This window comes from Xyrauchen texanus, chromosome 22, assembly GCF_025860055.1.
Source record: "Xyrauchen texanus isolate HMW12.3.18 chromosome 22, RBS_HiC_50CHRs, whole genome shotgun sequence".
Classification (NCBI taxonomy): domain Eukaryota; kingdom Metazoa; phylum Chordata; class Actinopteri; order Cypriniformes; family Catostomidae; genus Xyrauchen; species Xyrauchen texanus.
In genome coordinates, this window is record NC_068297.1 from 15103754 (window position 1) to 15123619 (window position 19866).

General features: G+C 40.7%; 1 protein-coding gene across 2 annotated transcripts in view; it reads left to right on the top strand.

The window, feature by feature from the left end:
• The first annotated feature begins 536 nt into the window (after positions 1 to 536).
• The window catches only part of ehbp1 (EH domain binding protein 1), a 190321-nt gene continuing 170991 nt past the window's right edge, over positions 537 to 19866 (top strand). For both annotated transcript variants that reach the window (XM_052153523.1, XM_052153524.1), the window contains exons 1-2: positions 537 to 874; positions 1716 to 2172. In XM_052153523.1, the coding sequence (XP_052009483.1) occupies positions 2069 to 2172 (104 nt within the window). In that variant the 5' untranslated portion in view covers positions 537 to 874; positions 1716 to 2068. The remainder of the gene's footprint in view (positions 875 to 1715; positions 2173 to 19866) is intronic.

Consider the following 19866-nt stretch of genomic DNA (forward strand, 5'->3'; position numbering starts at 1 on the left):
TACTGTACTGGCATAAAAAAAACAATAAACACAAGGTGCATTATTATTTACCGGCATGTAAAAATGAAATAACACTTGCAATATACAATATTCAATATAATCTATCACACACGCTCACATCATTTTTGTGGTGCGATTGGTTGTTTTGTTTCAGCCTTGAATGAAAGTTCAAAATAATTGTTATCAAAATACAAGCTATATTTAATATATCAAGAGAATCAATTGAACAATAATATGCAGACGTTACTGAATTATAAAAATCATATTTATACTTTGAAAAATTCTTAAAACTAAAAAAAAGTGCATAGTTTTAATTTCTACACTTATGTTCTTACTCAACTCAGTCTGCTTGCACACACGAGCGGGTTCAAGATCTCTGTAAGATGTTTCTGTCGACCAATCGGAACGCTCGCTGGCAACAAAATCCCTGAGAAGGGTCATGCATATGTAAATATTTACAGACCGACAGCCAATGGAAGCAGTGTGGGGGCGTTTCCCGGAGGCACAGCACAGATGTTTGACTGAATGTGGGATAGGGGAGGAAAATGATGGAGTCTTGATGCGTTGAGTCTGTGAGCGAAGGCGAAAACAAGCGCTGGAATTTCCTTCTCTTGACCGGACAAACTTCCACTGCTTCTCACCCTCAAACTCCTCAGCTTGACCGGTACCGGATATTGTCCTCCACGCGGACGAATATACAGGGGGATTGTGTTTTCGCTGCCTCTGTTTGCCCTAGGAAAGCCCGTCTGCTGGCTAAGCTTAGCTGAGGCTGCTAGCGGAGCTCTATGGGAATCTCCAGCTAGTGCGGCTTTTTAGCTCGCTAGCGGGCTGAATGCAGCCGTCGTTCAGCCGCCACTGCTGCATTATTCACGCGGTGAGTGCTGGACTGCATGTTAATGAAACATATTATGGTTAACGTCGCTGTTGATTCTGGGGGTTGATTATTGATCATTATAATGATCTCCTTAGCTACCTTGCTAGCCAGGTAAACACCATGCCTTTAAAATGGGATCTTTAATCAGTAACCTGAAGGTAGTGCCCCTGCACTGACAGTTTATCAGTTTGTGGTACTGTAGGTGCATGAGGATGCGAGTCGTTTAGAGAAGCCTTCATCAGCTGTCTAGCGTGGAAATAACTCTATTTTGTAGTGACTTTTTGAACAGCAACAGTTGTTTGCTTAATTTAAATAACCGAGGAATATCTAAGTTACTTCAGAAAAGTGCTGTACTCTTAATGGTCTTCTAATTGAATAATATTTATCGTCAGTCGTTTATTCATGTTTGCATCAATGCAATTCGCATGCAATGCAACAATAACATCTGATTAATCAAACGTATCCAAGAGTTTTTGTACGGTGTTAATATCCATGGCTTCAGAAACATTGTAACTGATCCAGAAAGTTTCATCTGACTTTATACTTTTTTCCTTGTGTTATGGGGTGATTAAATCTCGTTCTCCTGATATCATCGCCAGACGTATAGTTTTGTCTTTGCCTTGCACAGATATCTGATAAGTTTTTTTTTTACTGCTGATATTTATCAGTGGTTACGTCCCAGGCGTATATAGCAGGGATTGTTGAAATAATCAGATAAGGCTGACAGATTTGTGTTCGAATACAGTGATTTGAAATATAAGCTTGATAAATCTGGGTGTAGCTTTTGGTGCAGCATCGTTTAATCACCGGGAACTAACCGCCTTTCTCTTTGTCTCTGTAGGTTTATTGACAACTGGAAACGAGGAGTACTTGATTATCATGCCGAGCTCGAGTTTATTTTGAAGGAGTTATGGGATATGAGCTCTCTTGGAGCTGTCAGTCATCCCGGTGGATTTAACATGTCATTTCATCATGCTGACCTGCGCTCATCCACACTGATGTTTTGATGTTAAGGAATCTACGTATTTTTTCTTTTGTTTATACCTCATACATCAATTACTGCACAAAAGCCGATTTTGGACGGATACTTTTGAGAACTTTTCCAAGGAAAGGATTTGTGAGGGGGCGGCGTCAGAACAGGGCAGTATTTTATGCAAACTGTCAGCTCTATAAAGAAAGAAAAAAAAACATCCCATGGCTTCGGTGTGGAAAAGACTGCAGCGTGTTGGGAAACATGCTTCCAAATTCCAATTCGTGGCCTCCTACCAGGAACTCATGGTGGAATGCACTAAGAAATGGTGAGTTGTCACTGCTTGCATGTCTCGCGGGTGCCGCTGCTCATTTCCAGCCCAGCTCGCTCATACATGTGTGTGAGTGCGCGCGCCACGGATTCTGGAACGCTGAGTTGGCCCGTGACGTATTTCGCGGCGGTGATTTAAGTCTGGTTGCGTTTAGGGAGAGGCCAGCAATTTACAACACCACTTTTCCTCTGCATTTTGTTTACTTTTTCTTTTCCTCTCTGTTTAGGGATTGCCTGTTATGAAATTCCAAATTGTTGCAATTAAACATGAAGTGTTTCCTTGTCCACATTTCAGTTGAGTCATAATGTCAAGAATGGGAATAAGCTTACAATATTTAATTGAAGGATTGAAAAACCAAAGGCATTGGATGTGTGCAAGTGTGTATGCGAAATACACAGGCAAGTAAACAATGCTATATTTGTGTTACCTAGTTCTTTGTAAAGAATGACACTTAGTTAGATGATTCAAATACGTGTCATTCTTTACAAAGAACTAAGTAACACAAATATAGCATCGTTTACTTGCCTGTGTATTTCGCATACACACTTGCACACACCCAATGCCTTTGGTTTTTCAAGTGGTATGCTACTCAGAGGTTCAGGGTCAGGTTGTTGATTATGGCATATCAGGGGTCAAGTGCCTTTTTTTGTGCGTGCAGAATTTCTCAAAGTTTTCTCAAGCACTTTCTCAAGTGAGAGCTACAGTGTATGTCTTTTGGGAAGGGTTGGGGAGTGACTGATGTCTTGCAGATTTCCTAAAGAGCGTATGGCATCACACTCACCATACAGTGCTCCACTAGGGAAACATTTACTTAAATCTAGGTGTTGCAGGATCATTTATGCACACACAAACACAAACCTCTCCTAGGTGTTCCAGATGTGAATGTGTCAGGTAATGGTATGGTAGAAATGCACTAATGTCTGTTGCTAAGGGGGGGGGAATTGCTTTTCTTTGGAAAAACACTATTTCATAATCTTGTTTTAAGACAACTGAAAACTCCCCTCCCAGTGTATGTGTGTGTTTAGGATGCACAGACTGTTGTATACATAGTGATGTACAGACCAATATGGAGTTTGCTGTGATGAAAGGGCATTATTCACTGACTAGATGCTGAAAACCGTTTGTTCCAGGGACATGCTAGTGCCTCAGCTCAGCTGTGTGTTAGCCCTTTTCCACCAAAATTTTGATGGTTCTGGTGCTGTTTATCACAAGCGTTTCTGGCTGAATTAAATGCCCTGGTTAGTGTCCAAATCCACAACATCGTTGCTCCGTCCACTATCATATGGTCAGTATGGTCAATTAGTCAATTAGTATGGTAGCGTGCATAATTTCATGCTTTATCTTCATTCTTGTAGAGTATTTTTTTCCTTTGCGATCTGTAGATTATCTCGTATCTTCGTAAATACCATATCGCAAGTAGAGCGCTCATTTCATCATATTACCTGAACGCTTTTGATGTCTGATAATTTTGTGGGTTTTTATTGTTGTTATGGAGTGAAGAAGTACTCCTTGCTGTAGACAGAAGCTACTGTTGTTGTTTGTCAAATCTTTAACATGGTGACGAAACATTATCCCACCCTCCATCACCTGACATAATTGATTCCCACGTAGAGACCAGCAAGCATTTGGGGCGGGTGCGAAACCAGGTTTTCGGCCCTGGAACAGCCTTTTTTTTCAGTGAAAAAGCACGGAAAATTTAGAGAATTTGCACCGGCCCAAGAACCCTCACCTGAACCATGTTGGTGGAAAAGGGCTATGTGTGTGTATGTGTGCGATGGCTGCCCAGTCTGTGTACTTTGTGCTTCATCTGTCCAGTGTGCAATTGTTCTGATAGAAAGTTTTCCACTTTGGCCTCAAGTGGAAACAGCTCTGTAAGCTTGAGTAAATGCTCACATACTTAATTCCTCCACAATTCATGTTGAAAAACCACATTGTTCTGGAATACAGGAAGAAGTCAAAGTACTCGGGGAAGAATGAATGTGTGTGGGAAAGAGTCAATGACTAGACAAATGAATAAAGAAATAAAGTTTTACACCACTGCTGGTTCATATTTGGGTAATGTGATTATAGGGTGGATAGAAGAGGAAAATTATGGATTCTTTGAATGTTTGAGGTGTCTGTGATGAAATGGGTAATTTTAGGGAATTTGGCATTGGCCTGACATCAGCTCTGAGAATGCTGAATGCTGAAATGCGACCCTCAAGGCTGGGAGACTAGTTCTAGTATTGGAACAATTATTGGCTTCCTGTTGTAATAATGTGTGCTAGTTCTTATGCTTCTACAGCGGTGTGTGTGTGTGTTTATTATTTTGTGACAGTCGGCTTGTTTGATAGACTCTTTCTGCCAAATAAGTAGTTGTAACAGTGTTAAAACAGGCAACTTAAAAAAACACAAACATAGGTCAGGCCTGGGTAGCTCAGTGAGTAAAGATGCTTACTACCAGCACTGGAGTTTGCGAGTTCGAACCCCAGGGCATGCTGAGTGACTCCAGCCAGTTCTCCTAACCAAATTGGTCCAGTTGTTAGGGAGGGTAGAGTCACATGGGGTAACCTCCTCATGGCCGCTATAATGTGGTTCGCTCTTGGTGGGATGCGTGGTGAGTTGTAAGTGGATGGTGTGAAGCCTCCACACGTGCTATGTCTCCATGGTAACACACTCAACAAGCCACGTAATAAGATGGCAAGTTGATGGTCTCTGACTCGGAGGCAACTGAGATTCGTCGTCCGCTACCTGGATTGAGGCGAGTCACTACGCCACCATGAGAATTTAAGAGTGCATGGGAATTGGGCATTCCAAATTGGGGAGAAAAAAAACCCAAACATAAACACACATGGCAGCTATGTGTGTCTCTCTCTCCTGAACTGCCATATCCGGTTCAGCTTTATCCCTCTCCTCGTCACACTCCTCCCTCCTTTGCTTCAGGCCAGGGAACCCGGACAGCGACTCATCCATCCCCCAGCGGACTGATGCGGATGCTCCTTTGGGTGGACGGCAGAGGTGAGGATGCAACGACAGTGCATCCCTCCTCCTTCCCATGTTTCAGCACCACTGCTACAGGGTTAAAATGGGCAAGGAGGAGGAGGGAACCAGATAAACAGTCAAAAAACATGTTTAATGAAAACATAAAACAACACAAACGGCAACTGTGTGTGGCTCAGCTGCTGCTGTTCCTGATTGGGGCCCGCACGTGTGCACTCACGGCCTGGCCCCGCCCTCCTCCTTGTCACAGACGTGTACAACAGTCCTCTGCAGACCACTGTTATTGCAGGACTAGCATCCAGCCAGGCTCCAGCCAACACCTTGGGCAGTGATCCAGAAGCATGTTGCTAGGATACAGGACACGCCACAGCCTGCTTGGGGATCCCTGCCTGTTGATTCACTGCCTTCTAGAATGTGTAGCCCTTTGCTGTTCTGTTGTCCCTTTGCAACATCAAATGTTTATTAGAGTCTTTCAGACTCGTTGGTATAAAGCATTGTTGTGTAATCCCAGCATTCCCATGCCTGTACAGTATATTTTGGTTGTAGTGGTGTGCAATAATGTGGAGCTGTTGTAGATTATTACATCAGTAATGATTATTTTCCAGAGGATTTGTGCAGTAATGGGCAGCTTCTCTAGGGTCTAGTCTATAGATCATTTCAAGGACTATTCGTCAGTTTAAGGAAGTGACGTCTTTGTCCCTTAAACATTTCCTACTAGTTGTCGAACTCATTCAAAAAAACTGTGGGAGGTGCTTCATTTGTAGTGAATTTAACAGAATTAACATTACTAACGTAACACGATTGACATAAAATATTATTGTTTAAAATGTGGACCATGTTGCTCACTGGCCTGATGCTCCCTGGATGCCTGGAACTAATGGAAATTAAAGTGTTTAGATCTCCAAAAAAGCAACCACAAATTGATGCATGGTCAGCTGCAGTGAAATGAGATGGCTGGATACATGCAGTACTAAAAGCTGTAGCACAAATTTGATCTCTGGAAGGTGAACACATTTTATGTTTAATAGGTAGAGCTCTTAAATATATATTTTTAATGAAACTAAAGGCCAAAGTGTTAATCACACTGTAATGTACATTTTTGGATCCATACCACTTCATGTTGCCCAAAAAAATGAAACGTGCTTTGATACTAAAGGAAACTGCCGCATCATGCATTTCTTTGCCTAATACCCCGTTGTGGATGTCACATTATCTGAATGAAGACCTTTTTAACAACTATGTATAATTACTACATATACAAGCACAGCTGCGTCTCCTGCTGAACGTGTTTAGATGCACTCTACTATCTGGAAAAGCCTTTCTGTGGGCCCCCTCTCCAGTCTGACCGTGCCACCTTCAAGCCCGGGCCCGGGATTAAAGGTCCAGTTGTCCAACCTTATCGGTGGCCCTGACTGTATGTTTCAAGGCCTGAGCAAGTGCTCATTTATTGGAGTAGCAATGTATGTGTAATTTTGTGTGCTTTGCTATTAAAAAAATATCAGCCCTGAATCTAGGCACAGTTGGCCAGTCACCAGTTACAGATTTAAGACGAAGTCGGACGAATATGATCAGTGGCTGATCAATCAGTGCATCCCGAGTTAGACAACATAATTAATTTTACATGAATGAAAACAAGGATTTGAGGGATAAAAGTACAGTCCCTTCAGTGGGTTTTTGTGGATCTTGGTGAAACAATTGACAGTATGTCATGCAAAAAAAGTCTTGTTGACAAAACACTATGGAAAACATGTAGTTATGAAAACTAAATGGGAAAACCTATTGATTGGACTGCACGTCTATACCTAACAGCTTTGTTTTCAGTTGCATTGAATGTAGCCATTGTAGAGTATTTATGCAGTAATATCATCTGTAGAGTATAGATGCAGTAATGTTTGGCAGCTTTAGAGTATTACAACCAGACACTTTTAAAAAGATTATTAACTTTATTTATTTATTTATTTTTTTTAAGTCAGACTTAAATCAGTTTGAGTTTTTTGCAAAATTGATCTTTAAAATGTATACAGGTTTTTAATCACAATACTTTAATTGTATTTTTAACTTCTTTTTTTTTTTTGCCATAAAAGGGCCGTGGAGGCTGGCATGGTGTTAAATCACAAACAAACAAAAGCATTGCAGCTGTAATATTTTTACAGTGGTAGTGCATTACTGAAGTAATCTTTAGCTTCTGTAGTGTATTGGCTGGGGCAGCGGGCTGCTTTTGCCTTTCGGGCCCAGTGCCACATGTCAGTCTGGCTGGAATGAGGTAGGGAAATCCTTCAAAGTTGTGCAGCAGCCAAGCATCAACTCAGCCCCTTTAAAATCACAACATGCTTCATGTGGGATTTCACTCTCCTTTAAGCCCAGGGTTCTGTATTGCAGTGCAGCACAGCCAAGAATTTAATCTTTATTGGAGCATTATATTTGACCCAGGGCCACAGTGACATTGAGCCATACTGCAATAAACTTACTGTACAGACAAGCATTCAAGTCTATATACAAGAATTCTCTGAAAATGTATGTGTCTAATACATACTGACATACAGTGCTCTCCATCTGTTCAACCTCAAAGACTTATTGAAATATAAACATCAAACCCAAAACCTTTAGACTTGCTTCCCTCCTACGCCATTTTCGTGGCTTTTTTGGAGGGTTGGAGAAATGGAGCGGTTGTTGGAAGAGAAGGAGAGAGGGAATAGTTTAGAGGAGTGTGAAATAGTTTTACATCCTGTCAGTAGAGGAAAAGAGGCCAGAGGAAACATGTTTAACTAGATACATTAAACTGGCTGGGCGTGTACACGCCGTCTCTCAAACTGACCTTCTGCTGCGGTCTGGTCTGAAATGGCTCCTTTTGGCTCTTCTTTATGTAGATGGCAGGATCCAACGTAATATCACAGTCATTTTAGAGCCCTCTGTGATCCAGAGTGCTAAACTGTGTTCAGTTTGTATGTTATGCTATAAGAGCAATAATCCAGACAATGTAGAGCATCTATGCTGTGTTATGTGCGTCTCGGGAAGCAGTTTGGTGAGATACAGGCTGAATATGCACTATTTCAGGAGAGACAGTAAAGACTTGTTTTACATTTCCATCTGTGAGAGTTCTTACATTCAACCATCTGGTTTCTCCGCTCCTCCCCTGTCCCCTTTCTCTTCATCATCCTTTCCCTCCTCTTCTCCTTTTCCTCCTCCTGTCTTTCTCATCCCATTTCTTCATACTTTCCTCCTATTCTACTTCCTTTACCTCTTCCTCTTCTCTTCTTTTCTCTGCTCTTGGCTCGTCTTTTTTCTCGTCTAGTCTGGCCTCATCTTGTTTTCTCATTTCGTCTCTTCTCTCTTCTCATCTCTGCTCTCTTCTCTTCTTGTCTCATCTCTGCTCTCTTCTCTTCTTGTCTCATCTCATCTTTCTTCTTCCTCTTGCTCCTTTTTCCCATCCTTTTCCCCTTTTGTTTTCTTCATAATCTTTCTCCTCCCCTCCTCTTCCTAATATATTACTTTTTCTTTTTCTGCTTCTTTCATTCTTATCATTTTCTTCCTCATCCCCTTTCTTCTCTTCTTCATCATTTTCTTTCTCTTTCCATTCTTTCTCTTCCTCTCCTCTTTCTCATTTCTTCATCTTTTCTTTTGTCTTCTCCTCCTCTTCTCCCCTGTCTTCATCCTCCTCCTCTTTTCTACTTCTTCCTCTTCATTCTCTTAAAATGTCAGATGGTGGGAGGAATAGAAAAGAACAGTGTTATTTTTGTGTTTTTCAGATCATCTTGCGTTTCTTCGCCATTGGCCTTAAAAATTGCAAATAAATGCTCCCATTTGCTGTCTGTTGTAGTGAATCATGCTCTTGACCACAACATAATTTCCCAGATGCCCCACTCCCTGTCACTATGTTTTAAGTCACCCAGGGTGAATGAAACTATTCACCAGGGTGAATGCACTAAAACAAGAGTTTAAACTTTGCCAGTTACGAGCGGTTTAAAAGGAAATAACTGTCCGACCTCAAAATTTGAAAAAGCGGATATATACACAAGCATGAGAACATCTCTTCTTCAGTGTGTCTGAAATCAACATGCATGGACATGAGAAGTAAGAACATCTGATGTGCCTTTTAATACAGGTACTCCACTAAAATATCAGAATTCTACTCGCAATGTTGTATTTGTGCTTAGATTAAATTTCAGATGCATCTGGGAGAAATAGGTACCGGTTCTTTTGCGCATTCTTTGTCTTTAATTACTTTTTTGCGGTTTATTATCATGCAGTAACACACTGACAGAGTGATTTGATGTATGTCGTCTTGAAATCAGAGACCCTCCCCTCCAAATCTGAACACAAGTGGTCACAGAAGATGCATTTAAGTGACCAGGTGTAATCAGCGATGTGCCTGACTACATGTGATTGGATCACCCGAGACGCATCTTAAAAACAGGTGTAAATGAGGTCTATATGTGTGTGATTACAGTTCCATGCTAAATAGACTAGGTTTGATAAGGTCATGTAAGTAATCAGGGAGTCAAAGCTATGTCATGATCTATAATATAACAGGGCTCGACAATAAGGACAGCCCGATGGCCCGGGGCTAGTGCTAGATCTGTCACTTGCCGACCGGGCCAGTGCTGCACTTCTAATGTTAGTGCAAGCAGACAACAAGCGAGAGAGCAAACACAGTTTTCTAACCTAGCACTTTGAGACAAGCGAGCCTGATTATAATTTGCTCGCAAATATACTGGTGCGCATAATATACTGGACGTGCCAAAGCAGAGTCAAGTGAGTGCACAATAGTGTGCAGACACCGAGCATGCTCTCCTAGAACTGTCCTCGCTCTTTTTCAAATGTCTTTGCAGCAATATGTTAAAAATAACATGGGAAAATCTTATGAAAAATAACCCACTTCATGAATTTCGAAGCGGGATTGCATGTCTTACACATCATTAAGTACACCCGCATGTTCCATGTTCACAGTGTTTGAAATTCCCACATTTTTGTTTTAACATGTAATCCGCAGAGAAACATCAAGAAGAAATAAAAAAAAAAGGTTTACTGTACTTTAAATCCATGTCTTTCTGTGCATTTCTATCATCTCTTTTTGCAGCTTAGATGCTGTTTAACGTGCATGCACTCTCGTAAATGGACAGAGCGTAGTTTTGTTCCCACTGTAAAAAAAAGTGCTTTTTTTATGAAGCGCTGGATAAAACATAATTAACTTACTTTGTTAAACCGCGTTTATACACATGGCTGGAAATCTGAGCTGCTCATTATCCAAAATGCAAGTATAAATTTTAACTAGTTATGTTTCAAAATGCCTAAATGGCTAATGCCTAATTGCGTACTCCAGGTAGGGAATGAGGTTTTGCCCCAAGTGAAGGAGTTCAAGTACCTCGGGGTCTTGTTCACGAGTGAGGGGACAATGGAGCGGGAGGTTGGCCGGAGAATCGGGGCAGCGTGGGCGGTATTGCACTCGTTGTATCGCACCGTTGTCACGAAAAGAGAGCTGAGCCGAAAGGCAAAGCTCTCGATCTACCGGTCAATTTTTGTTCCTACCCTCACCTATGGTCATGAAGGTTGGGTCATGACCAAAAGAACTAGGTCGTGAGTACAAGCGGCCGAAATGGGCTTCCTCAGAAGGGTGGCGGGCTTCTCCCTTAGAGATAGGGTGAGGAGCTCAGTCATCCGTGAGGATCTCGGAGTAGAGCCGCTGCTCCTTTGCGTTGAAAGGAGTCAGTTGAGGTGGTTTGGGCATCTGGTAAGGATACCCCCTGGCTGCCTCCCTAGGGAGGTGTTTCAGGCACGTCCAGCTGGGAGGAGGCCTCGGGGAAGACCCAGGACTAGGTGGAGAGATTACATCTCCACACTGGCCTGGGAACGCCTCGGGGTCCCCCAGTCAGAGTTGGTTAATGTGGCTCGGGATAGGGAAGTTTGGGGCCCCCTGCTGGAGCAGCTGCCCCCGCGACCCGACTTCGGATAAGCGGTTGAAGATGGATGGATGGATGGATGGATGTTTCAAAATGTAAACATTAATTCATTTGTTATATGAAAAGGTGTAAAATCACTATGGCTAATATTTTTTTGAGAGCCATTCAGCTGCAGGGTTAAGATGACTATTTAAAACAGTCTGCTTTATATCATTTCATTATCATCTCATTTCTGGATGGTACAGGTATTTTCTTTGTTTATTTTGCTTTGTCTATCAATAAGTTATGGTTTGTTTGGGTTGTCTAATTTCTTATTTTTGTCCACATTCTTAATCTACCCACTTTAGACACATCACAACCAATTTAGTAGGAAGGTCACCTCTCAGGGATTCATGTTTATTACATTCAGACAACAATCAAATCTTTAACTCCGTGACTAAATCTTTGATGCTGGTTGTGAAAACACTACACATGGCCAAAAGTTGACAGCATGACTAAACGGATGACCAAAAACCCATGATCTGCTCAACTGCACTCTTCTCTTAAAAACACATGCCTAAATGGCAGGACAGCTAAAGTTATATCGTGTATTTATGAATTTATATCTGTAAAACACTTAAATGAATTTACTTAAGGCAAAATCATATCTTGCAAAATTAAAATATTATACAATTTTGGGGGAAATTGTCAAAAAGAATATGTACAATGTATAAGTAAAATATATATATATATATATATATATATATATATATATATATATATATATATATATATATATATATATCACACACACAAATATTTAGTTTTGAAGACATTTTTTAAAGCCATTATGGTAAAAGCAGCTATTTTACATTTTTGTGTTGGGGCCAGTGAAAGGCAGGGAAATACAAATTGGAACCACTGTCCCAGTAGAAAAAATCCTTGGCATTTAGCCCTATATAAGTTGAGATTTTATTGATCAGGTTAGTGTGAGATGTACTTCTCTGTGTTTTTCTTTCTCCCGTTCTCTCTCTTCCAATGGGTTTTGGTTTGGATTCATTTCCGGATGCATTTAGGCCTGATAGCGAAGGATTCATGGGTTTATGTATCAGTCCATTTGAGATAATGGAGTCAAAGCCCTTTCATGTGCCTCATGACACTGTGTGTGTGTGTGTGTGTGTGTGTGTGTGTGTGCACGCTCACAGCCTCTAAATTAAAGCATTTCTTGCCAGCAGGACCAAATAAGGGGAGATTATTACAGACTTGAAATGACTTTGAGGAAATAATTAGTTCTATACTCTTTAATGATCTTGTTCAGCACTGACTGCACACTGCAGTATGTTCTACATCAGAGCGTTAAAGGGGCCATATTCTCCACTTTTTAAACATTTTATTTTTTCCCCTAAAGTCCACTTATTTTAGAGGTTTATTTGACCAAAATGCTCAGAATTTTGTATTACACAAGCTTTTCCCACTCTCTTATATGTTTTTGCTACTGTACCTTTCCGACTTCTGTACAGTGCATTCATAATGTATTCAGAACCCTTCATTTTTTTTCACTTTTTTTTTATATTGCAGACGTATGCTAAAATGCTTTAAATTGTTATAATTTTTCACATCAATCTACACTCCATACCCCATAATGACAACGCAAAAAACAGATATCTTTGCAAATTTATTAAAATGAGATATCTGAAATATCACATTGACAAGTATTCAGACCCTTTGCAATGACACATGAAATTTAACTCTGTTGCATTCCTCTGGATCATCTTTGAGATGTTTCTTTACTTTGGACTCCACCTGTTTTCACATGATTTGGAAAGCCACACACCTATCTATATAAGGTCTCACAGCTGAAAATGCATATCAGAGCAAAAACCAAGCCATGAGGTCAAAAGAACTGCCTGCAAGGCTCAGAGAAAGGATTGTGTCGAGGCACAGATCTGGGGAAGACTGCATTGAAGGTTCCCAAGAGCACAGTGGCCTCCATAATTCTTAAATGGAAGAGGTTTGGAGCAACCAAGTCTCTTCCTAGAGCTGGCCGCCTGGCTCAACTAAGCAATCAGGGGAGAATGGCCTTGGTAAGAAAGGTGGCCAAGAACCCGATGGTCACGCTGGTTGAGCTCCAGAGATTATGGAGAGGGGAGAAACTTGCAGGAGGTCAACATCACTGCAACACTGCACCGATTCAATATTGATTAATATATGTTTATTTCAGTTATAATGTCCCTTTTGCTTGCATATAAAAGAAAATATCTCCCAGATAATGCTGTTAATTATATAGGGGACCTTTTAACTAGGTACATTAAGAAAATATGACTTCTTCATAATTTTAGCTTTTTAAAAATTAACAAATAAATGTATTCAATCGATAAATAATATAGGTTTCAGGGGGCCTGGGTAGCTCTATGTCTCCACTGTAACCTGCTCAACAAGCCACATGAAAAGATGTGTGGATGACTGTCTCAGATGCAGAGGCAACTGAGATTCGTCCTCCGCCAACCGGATTGAGGCGAGTCACTACGCCACCATGAGTACTTGGAGCGCATTGGGAATCGGGCATTCCAAATTGGGGAGAAAATAAAAATGATGTATTTCAGATACTATTTTTGTAACACATTTATTGTTAAAAAAACAACTTTTACTATCAGTATGCTATGAAAGGATCTCGCTGCTGAACACATCGCGACTAAACTACACAATTACTGTTGAGTGACATGTAAACATTACCAGCCAGTTGCCATTTATATTCACTTTAGTCGAACAGCATGAAATTTGGTTGCAAATTCAAGTGATTTCCTCTCATTGTATTAGAGGGTTGCTCATTGAGTGAAAGCTTGATCTTGATTTAAGAAACAATATCGAGATTGTTCAAATGAAGATTTTTACCCACCCCTACCATCGATCTGGGCTTTATGGCAGAGTGAAACCTCTCCTCATTGCAAGATGCATAAAAGCCTGCATAGAATTTGCTAAAAAGCACTTAAAGGACTCTCAGATAGTGACAAACAAGATTCTCTGGTCTGAAACGAAGATTGAACTGTTTGGCCTCAATTCCAAGCATCATGTCTGGAGGAAACCAGGCACCGCCATCACCTGCGTAATGCATCCCAACGGTGAAGCTTAGTGGTGGTAGCATCATGCTACCATGCATCATGGGTGTTTTTCAGCGGCAGATAATGGGGGACTGGTCAGGGTTGAAGGAAAGATGAATGCAGAAACATACAGCGATGACCTTAATGAAAACATGGCCCAGAGCGCTCAGGACCTCAGACTTGGCTGAAGGTTCACCTTCCAACTGGACAATGACCCAAAGCACACAGCCAAGACTTGAACCCAATCGAACATTTCTGGACAGACCTTAAAATGGCTGTCCACCGACGGTCCCCATCCAACCTAACAGAGCTTGAGAGGATCTGCAGAGAAGAATGGCAGAAAATACCCAAATCCAGGTGTGCAAAGCTTGTCTCATCATATCAAAAAGTCTTGAGGCAGTAATCGCTGCCAAAGGTGCTTCAACTAAGTACTGAGTTAAGGGTCTGAATACTTATGTCAATGTTATATTTCAGTTTATTCTTAATTTTTGGTACTTGCAGATACGGAGTACGATTTTTCTAAACTCCATATCAACAGCTTATTTCCATTTTATCATCAAAATGGTTTAGTACCTAATTTGGTAGCACTGGTGAGAAGTGGGTGTCTGTTATTATTAACAGAAATTAATAATAAGTGATATTATTATTATAGTACAAAAATAACAGCAATTATAATATTGCATATTTTGCCCCTCTTAAAGGTTCATTGGATGGTAATTTATAATTTTCAGTTATGTAAATTTACTGGCATCTAAGGTTATCTGTAACATTTATAAAAGGTAAAAAGTTAACACCTAATTTAGATAGGCCTAAATTATTCTGACAGTGCTTTCATCAGTATCTTGTTGATTCAAGTTTAGTCATCTCTTGGAAATATGAAAGCAATCAAAACCAGTTTGATTTTTCTACAATTAGAGTGCATTAGAAGAGGGTTGTGATGTGTGAAAAGTCTGCTGATTTATATCTGTGCACGTCACAGTAAATCCTGTTCACCTTTTAAATGTTGTTCAGAATATCGGGGCATTTAATGTGGTGATAATCTAGTTTACTAGTTAGGGTTTTCATAGAAGCTTGCACCAGAGAATTCAAATTGTATCCGCGACTCTTGCATTGCTTCTGACTGCTTCTTGGTGCTTGTCCACTGGTGCAGAAGAAATCCGAGAGCGTGTGAATAGTCTATCATTGCTTTCAGTACACAAGCAAAAATCATCTTATATACTGTATGCACATTTACAGTTGGAAAGATGCCAGCAGATACGTACTGTCAATGATTTGCGCTGCGCGCCATGGTTGAGAGCTCACTGCTCGTGACCAGAAGTTATTGGGCCATGAGCTGTGCTCCCCTGAACAGCAAGGACAGCAATCGAACCATGGCTGCAGCCGGGGTCGATGATGGAGTACTCCCCTGGGCCATCAGAATCCGTAATACCTGTCATCCTCTGCTTGGGCTTGGAGCAATACCTGGAAATGCTGTTCCTGCGCTGTATGTAGGTCCAGGAGGGCTTGATGCAGTGTCTGGTGGATGCCAGCAAGTCTTGATGACTTCAGCTAATGGCGTGGATTCCATTCCCTGTTTTGGCACCAATGTAACACGTTCTTGTCACTCTTCAGAAATGAGGAAGTGGGAGCCAATGAATTTCCACCTTCTCTTGACTTTTATTTTTAAATAATTTTTCAGTGTACCAATGAAAAATGTCCACATAAACAAAACACACAGAACTCCAACGTGTGTGTCTCTCTGCCACCTCTCATTGCAACACCGAACAGCTGTTTGTAAAATTGCCCATAGGTGTAAATCCTTAACGCTAAGTTTTAATGAATTTTCTGTGTTGGCTGGGGAGGGAGCATGTGTGCATTAGATTTGGTCTACATATAATAACTAAAATATATCAAGAAAAGGATTGCTAGAATTGTTCAAAAATGAGAATTTTTGATGGAGGTATTAATAAGTAAAGCGTATCTTCCTAACCTAAAAATGTTATGTAAACCAAAGCAATCGAGTCCTAAAAGCAAATGAGAGATGAACAAAAGAGAAATGAGTACCCTTAACCAATACATAAACTTAATGAATATTGTCCTAAAAGCAAATAAGCGTGTCAGCTTGTGTGCTTGGCTGGGCTCGAACTGTGGTCTAAAGGCCTTTTCACGAACCTTTGCTGCGATTTCTCTTCCTGATTAACATTTTTTTTATGGAAACAATGGATTCCTAATGAGCCATTCACTCTTGAAACGAACATTCACGCTGAATCATGTGCCGACAAAGCAAAGTTTTTTTTTTTTTGTAGTGAGTGTGTCGAAGAAACGGCCCGAACAATAAAATTTGAGCTATGAATCACATGCCAGGAGCTGCTGCAATTGCCAAAACCAGCAGAACAGGTGCACTAAAGTACAGAAAGCTGTTTTGACCACTGACATTAAATGCTGAAGGAAATCCTGAGGAATCCCTGTACCAGCTGTGAGGACATGTGCTTTTATTGGCATCAAATGCCTTAACCCTTTAACGCTATATCTAATATGATACACAATGTTTGATGGCTCCTGTTTCACTCTCTGCGCAAGCTGATGAGCCAAATAATATAAGGTATGTAAGTTTCACATACAGTGCTGTGAAAAAATATTTACCCCTTCCTGATTTCTTCTATTTTTGTGTATTTTTCATACTACATTGTTTTAGACCTTCAAATGACATATAACATAAAACAAAGGCAACCTGACATAATAGGCAAACACATATTACAGATTTTATTGAAGCAAAAAAGTTATCCAACACCCATGTGAAAAACTAACTGCCCCTTTAAACTTAATAGCTGGTTGTGCCATCAACTTTAGCTCCCAGTAGCTGGAGATCAGGCTTTCATAACGGTGTGGTGGAAATTTGTCCCACTCTTCTTTGCAGAACTGCTTTAGTTCAGCCACATAGGAGGCTTTTCGAGCATGAACTGCACGTTTAAGGTCCTGCTACAGCATCTCTATCAGGTTCAATTCAGGACTTTGACGAGGCCACTCCAAAACTTTAATTTAGCTTCTTTTGAGCCATTCAGAGGTGGACTTACTCCCAAGCATTGGGTCGTTGTATTGCTGCATAATCCAGTTGCACTTCAGCTTTAACTCACGGATGGATGACCAGATGTTCTCCTTTAGGATTTCAGAATTCATGTGTTCCTCAGTTATTCCAAGTCGACCTGGCCCTGAAGCAGCAAAGCATCCCCACACCATCACAGTACCACCACCATGCTTGACCGTAGGTATGAGGTTCTTTTTGTGGAATTCTGTGTTTAATTTATGCCAGATTTATCGGTACCACTGTCTTCCAAACAGTTCCACTTTCAACTCATCAGTCCACAGAACATTCTCCCAAAAGGTTTGAGGATCATCAAGGTGTGTTTTGGCAAATTTCAGATGAGTCTTAATCTCGCCACTCTTCCATGGATGGCATTTTTGGCCAGTGCCTTTCTGATAGTGTAATCATGAATAGTGACCTTTATTGACACGTGAGAAGCCTGCAGTTTCTTGGATGGTGTCCTTGGCTTTTTTGTGACTTCCTGGATGAGTTGTCGCTGTCCTCTTGGAGGATTATTGGAAGGTCGGCCACTTCTAAGAAGGTTCACTACTATGCCAAAAGTTCTCCTTTTTGAGCTAATGGCTCTCACTGTGGTTCTTTGGAGTCCCAGAGCCTTTGAAATAGCTATGTAACCCTTCCCAGACTTATGTATTTCAATCACCCTTTTTCTCAACATTTCTAGAATTTCTTTCGACCTTAGCATAGTGTGCTACTGGGTGAGACTTTTTAGCCAACTTCATGCTGCTGAAAAGTTCTATTTAGTTGTAGATTTTATTGAACAGGGCTGGTAGTAATCAGGCCTGGGTTTGTCTAGTTTAACTGAACCCCATTATGAATGTAGTTTAATAGATTTTGGGATTTAGTTACTAAGGGGTCAAATACTTTTACACACAGGCCCAGTTGGTATTTGATAACTTTTACTTCAATGAATAACATTGTCATTTAAAAACTGTTTTTGTTTACTCAGGTTGCCTTTGTTTTATGTTAGATTTTTAAACAATTTAGTATGATATACACTCACCTAAAGGATTATTAGGAACACCTGTTCAATTTCTCATTAATGCAATTATCTAATCAACCAATCACATGGCAGTTGCTTCAATGCATTTAGGGGTGTGGTCCTGGTCAAGACAATCTCCTGAACTCCAAACTGAATGTCAGAATGGGAAAGAAAGGTGATTTAAGCAATTTTGAGCGTGGCATGGTTGTTGGTGCCAGACGGGCCGGTCTGAGTATTTCACAATCTGCTCAATTACTGGGATTTTCACGCACAACCATTTCTAGGGTTTACAAAGAATGGTGTGAAAAGGGAAAAACATCCAGTATGCGGCAGTCCTGTGGGCGAAAATGCCTTGTTGATGCTAGAGGTCAGAGGAGAATGGGCCGACTGATTCAAGCTGATAGAAGAACAAATTTGCCTGAAATAACCACTCGTTACAACCGAGGTATGCAGCAAAGCATTTGTGAAGCCACAACGCGCACAACCTTGAGGCGGATGGGCTACAACAGCAGAAGACCCCACCGGGTACCACTCATCTCCACTACAAATAGGAAAAAGAGGCTACAATATGCAAGAGCTCACCAAAATTGGACAGTTGAAGACTGGAAAAATGTTGCCTGGTCTGATGAGTCTCGATTTCTGTTGAGACATTCAGATGGTAGAGTCAGAATTTGACGTAAACAGAATGAGAACATGGATCCATCATGCCTTGTTACCACTGTGCAGGCTGGTGGTGGTGGTGTAATGGTGTGGGGGATGTTTTCTTGGCACACTTTAGGCCCCTTAGTGCCAATTGGGCATCGTTTAAATGCCACGGCCTACCTGAGCATTGTTTCTGACCATGTCCATCCCTTTATGTCCACCATGTACCCATCCTCTGATGGCTACTTCCAGCAGGATAATGCACCATGTCATAAAGCTCGAATCATTTCAAATTGGTTTCTTGAACATGACAATGAGTTCACTGTACTAAAATGGCCCCCACAGTCACCAGATCTCAACCCAATAGAGCATCTTTGGGATGTGGTGGAACGGGAGCTTCGTGCCCTGGATGTGCATCCCACAAATCTCCATGAACTGCAAGATGCTATCCTATCAATATGGGCCAACATTTCTAAAGAATGCTTTCAGCACCTTGTTGAATCAATGCCACGTAGAATTAAGGCAGTTCTGAAGGCGAAAGGGGGTCAAACACAGTATTAGTATGGTGTTCCTAATAATCCTTTAGGTGAGTGTATACACAAAAACAGAAGAAATCAGGAAGGGGGTAAATGCTTTTTCACAGCACTGTATTTATGGCACCATCTAGTGTATATTTGTGAAGAAAGTTGTTTCAGTGTTTATATCGATCTATTTAAAATGACGGCAGACTTGTGTGAAAAGTGACTCTTATGTTGGTTTAAAAACAGCTTATTTTTATAAAATAAAAAATGACAGTAATGGTAAAATTTTGACTGATATTTAAAAATGAGTATTTGCTGAATATAAGCAACTTGTGCTTGTTTACATTTTTTATATATTATTTTATTGAACAAGCTTGTTGAAATCCATATGAATCAAATATGATATAACAGGTTTTTGTGGTTGCCTAGATCTCCGAATCACCATTCCATTCCATTTATGCCCACCACAAAACAAAATAAATACACAGAGCTTTGAAAATTCTGACATATCCGG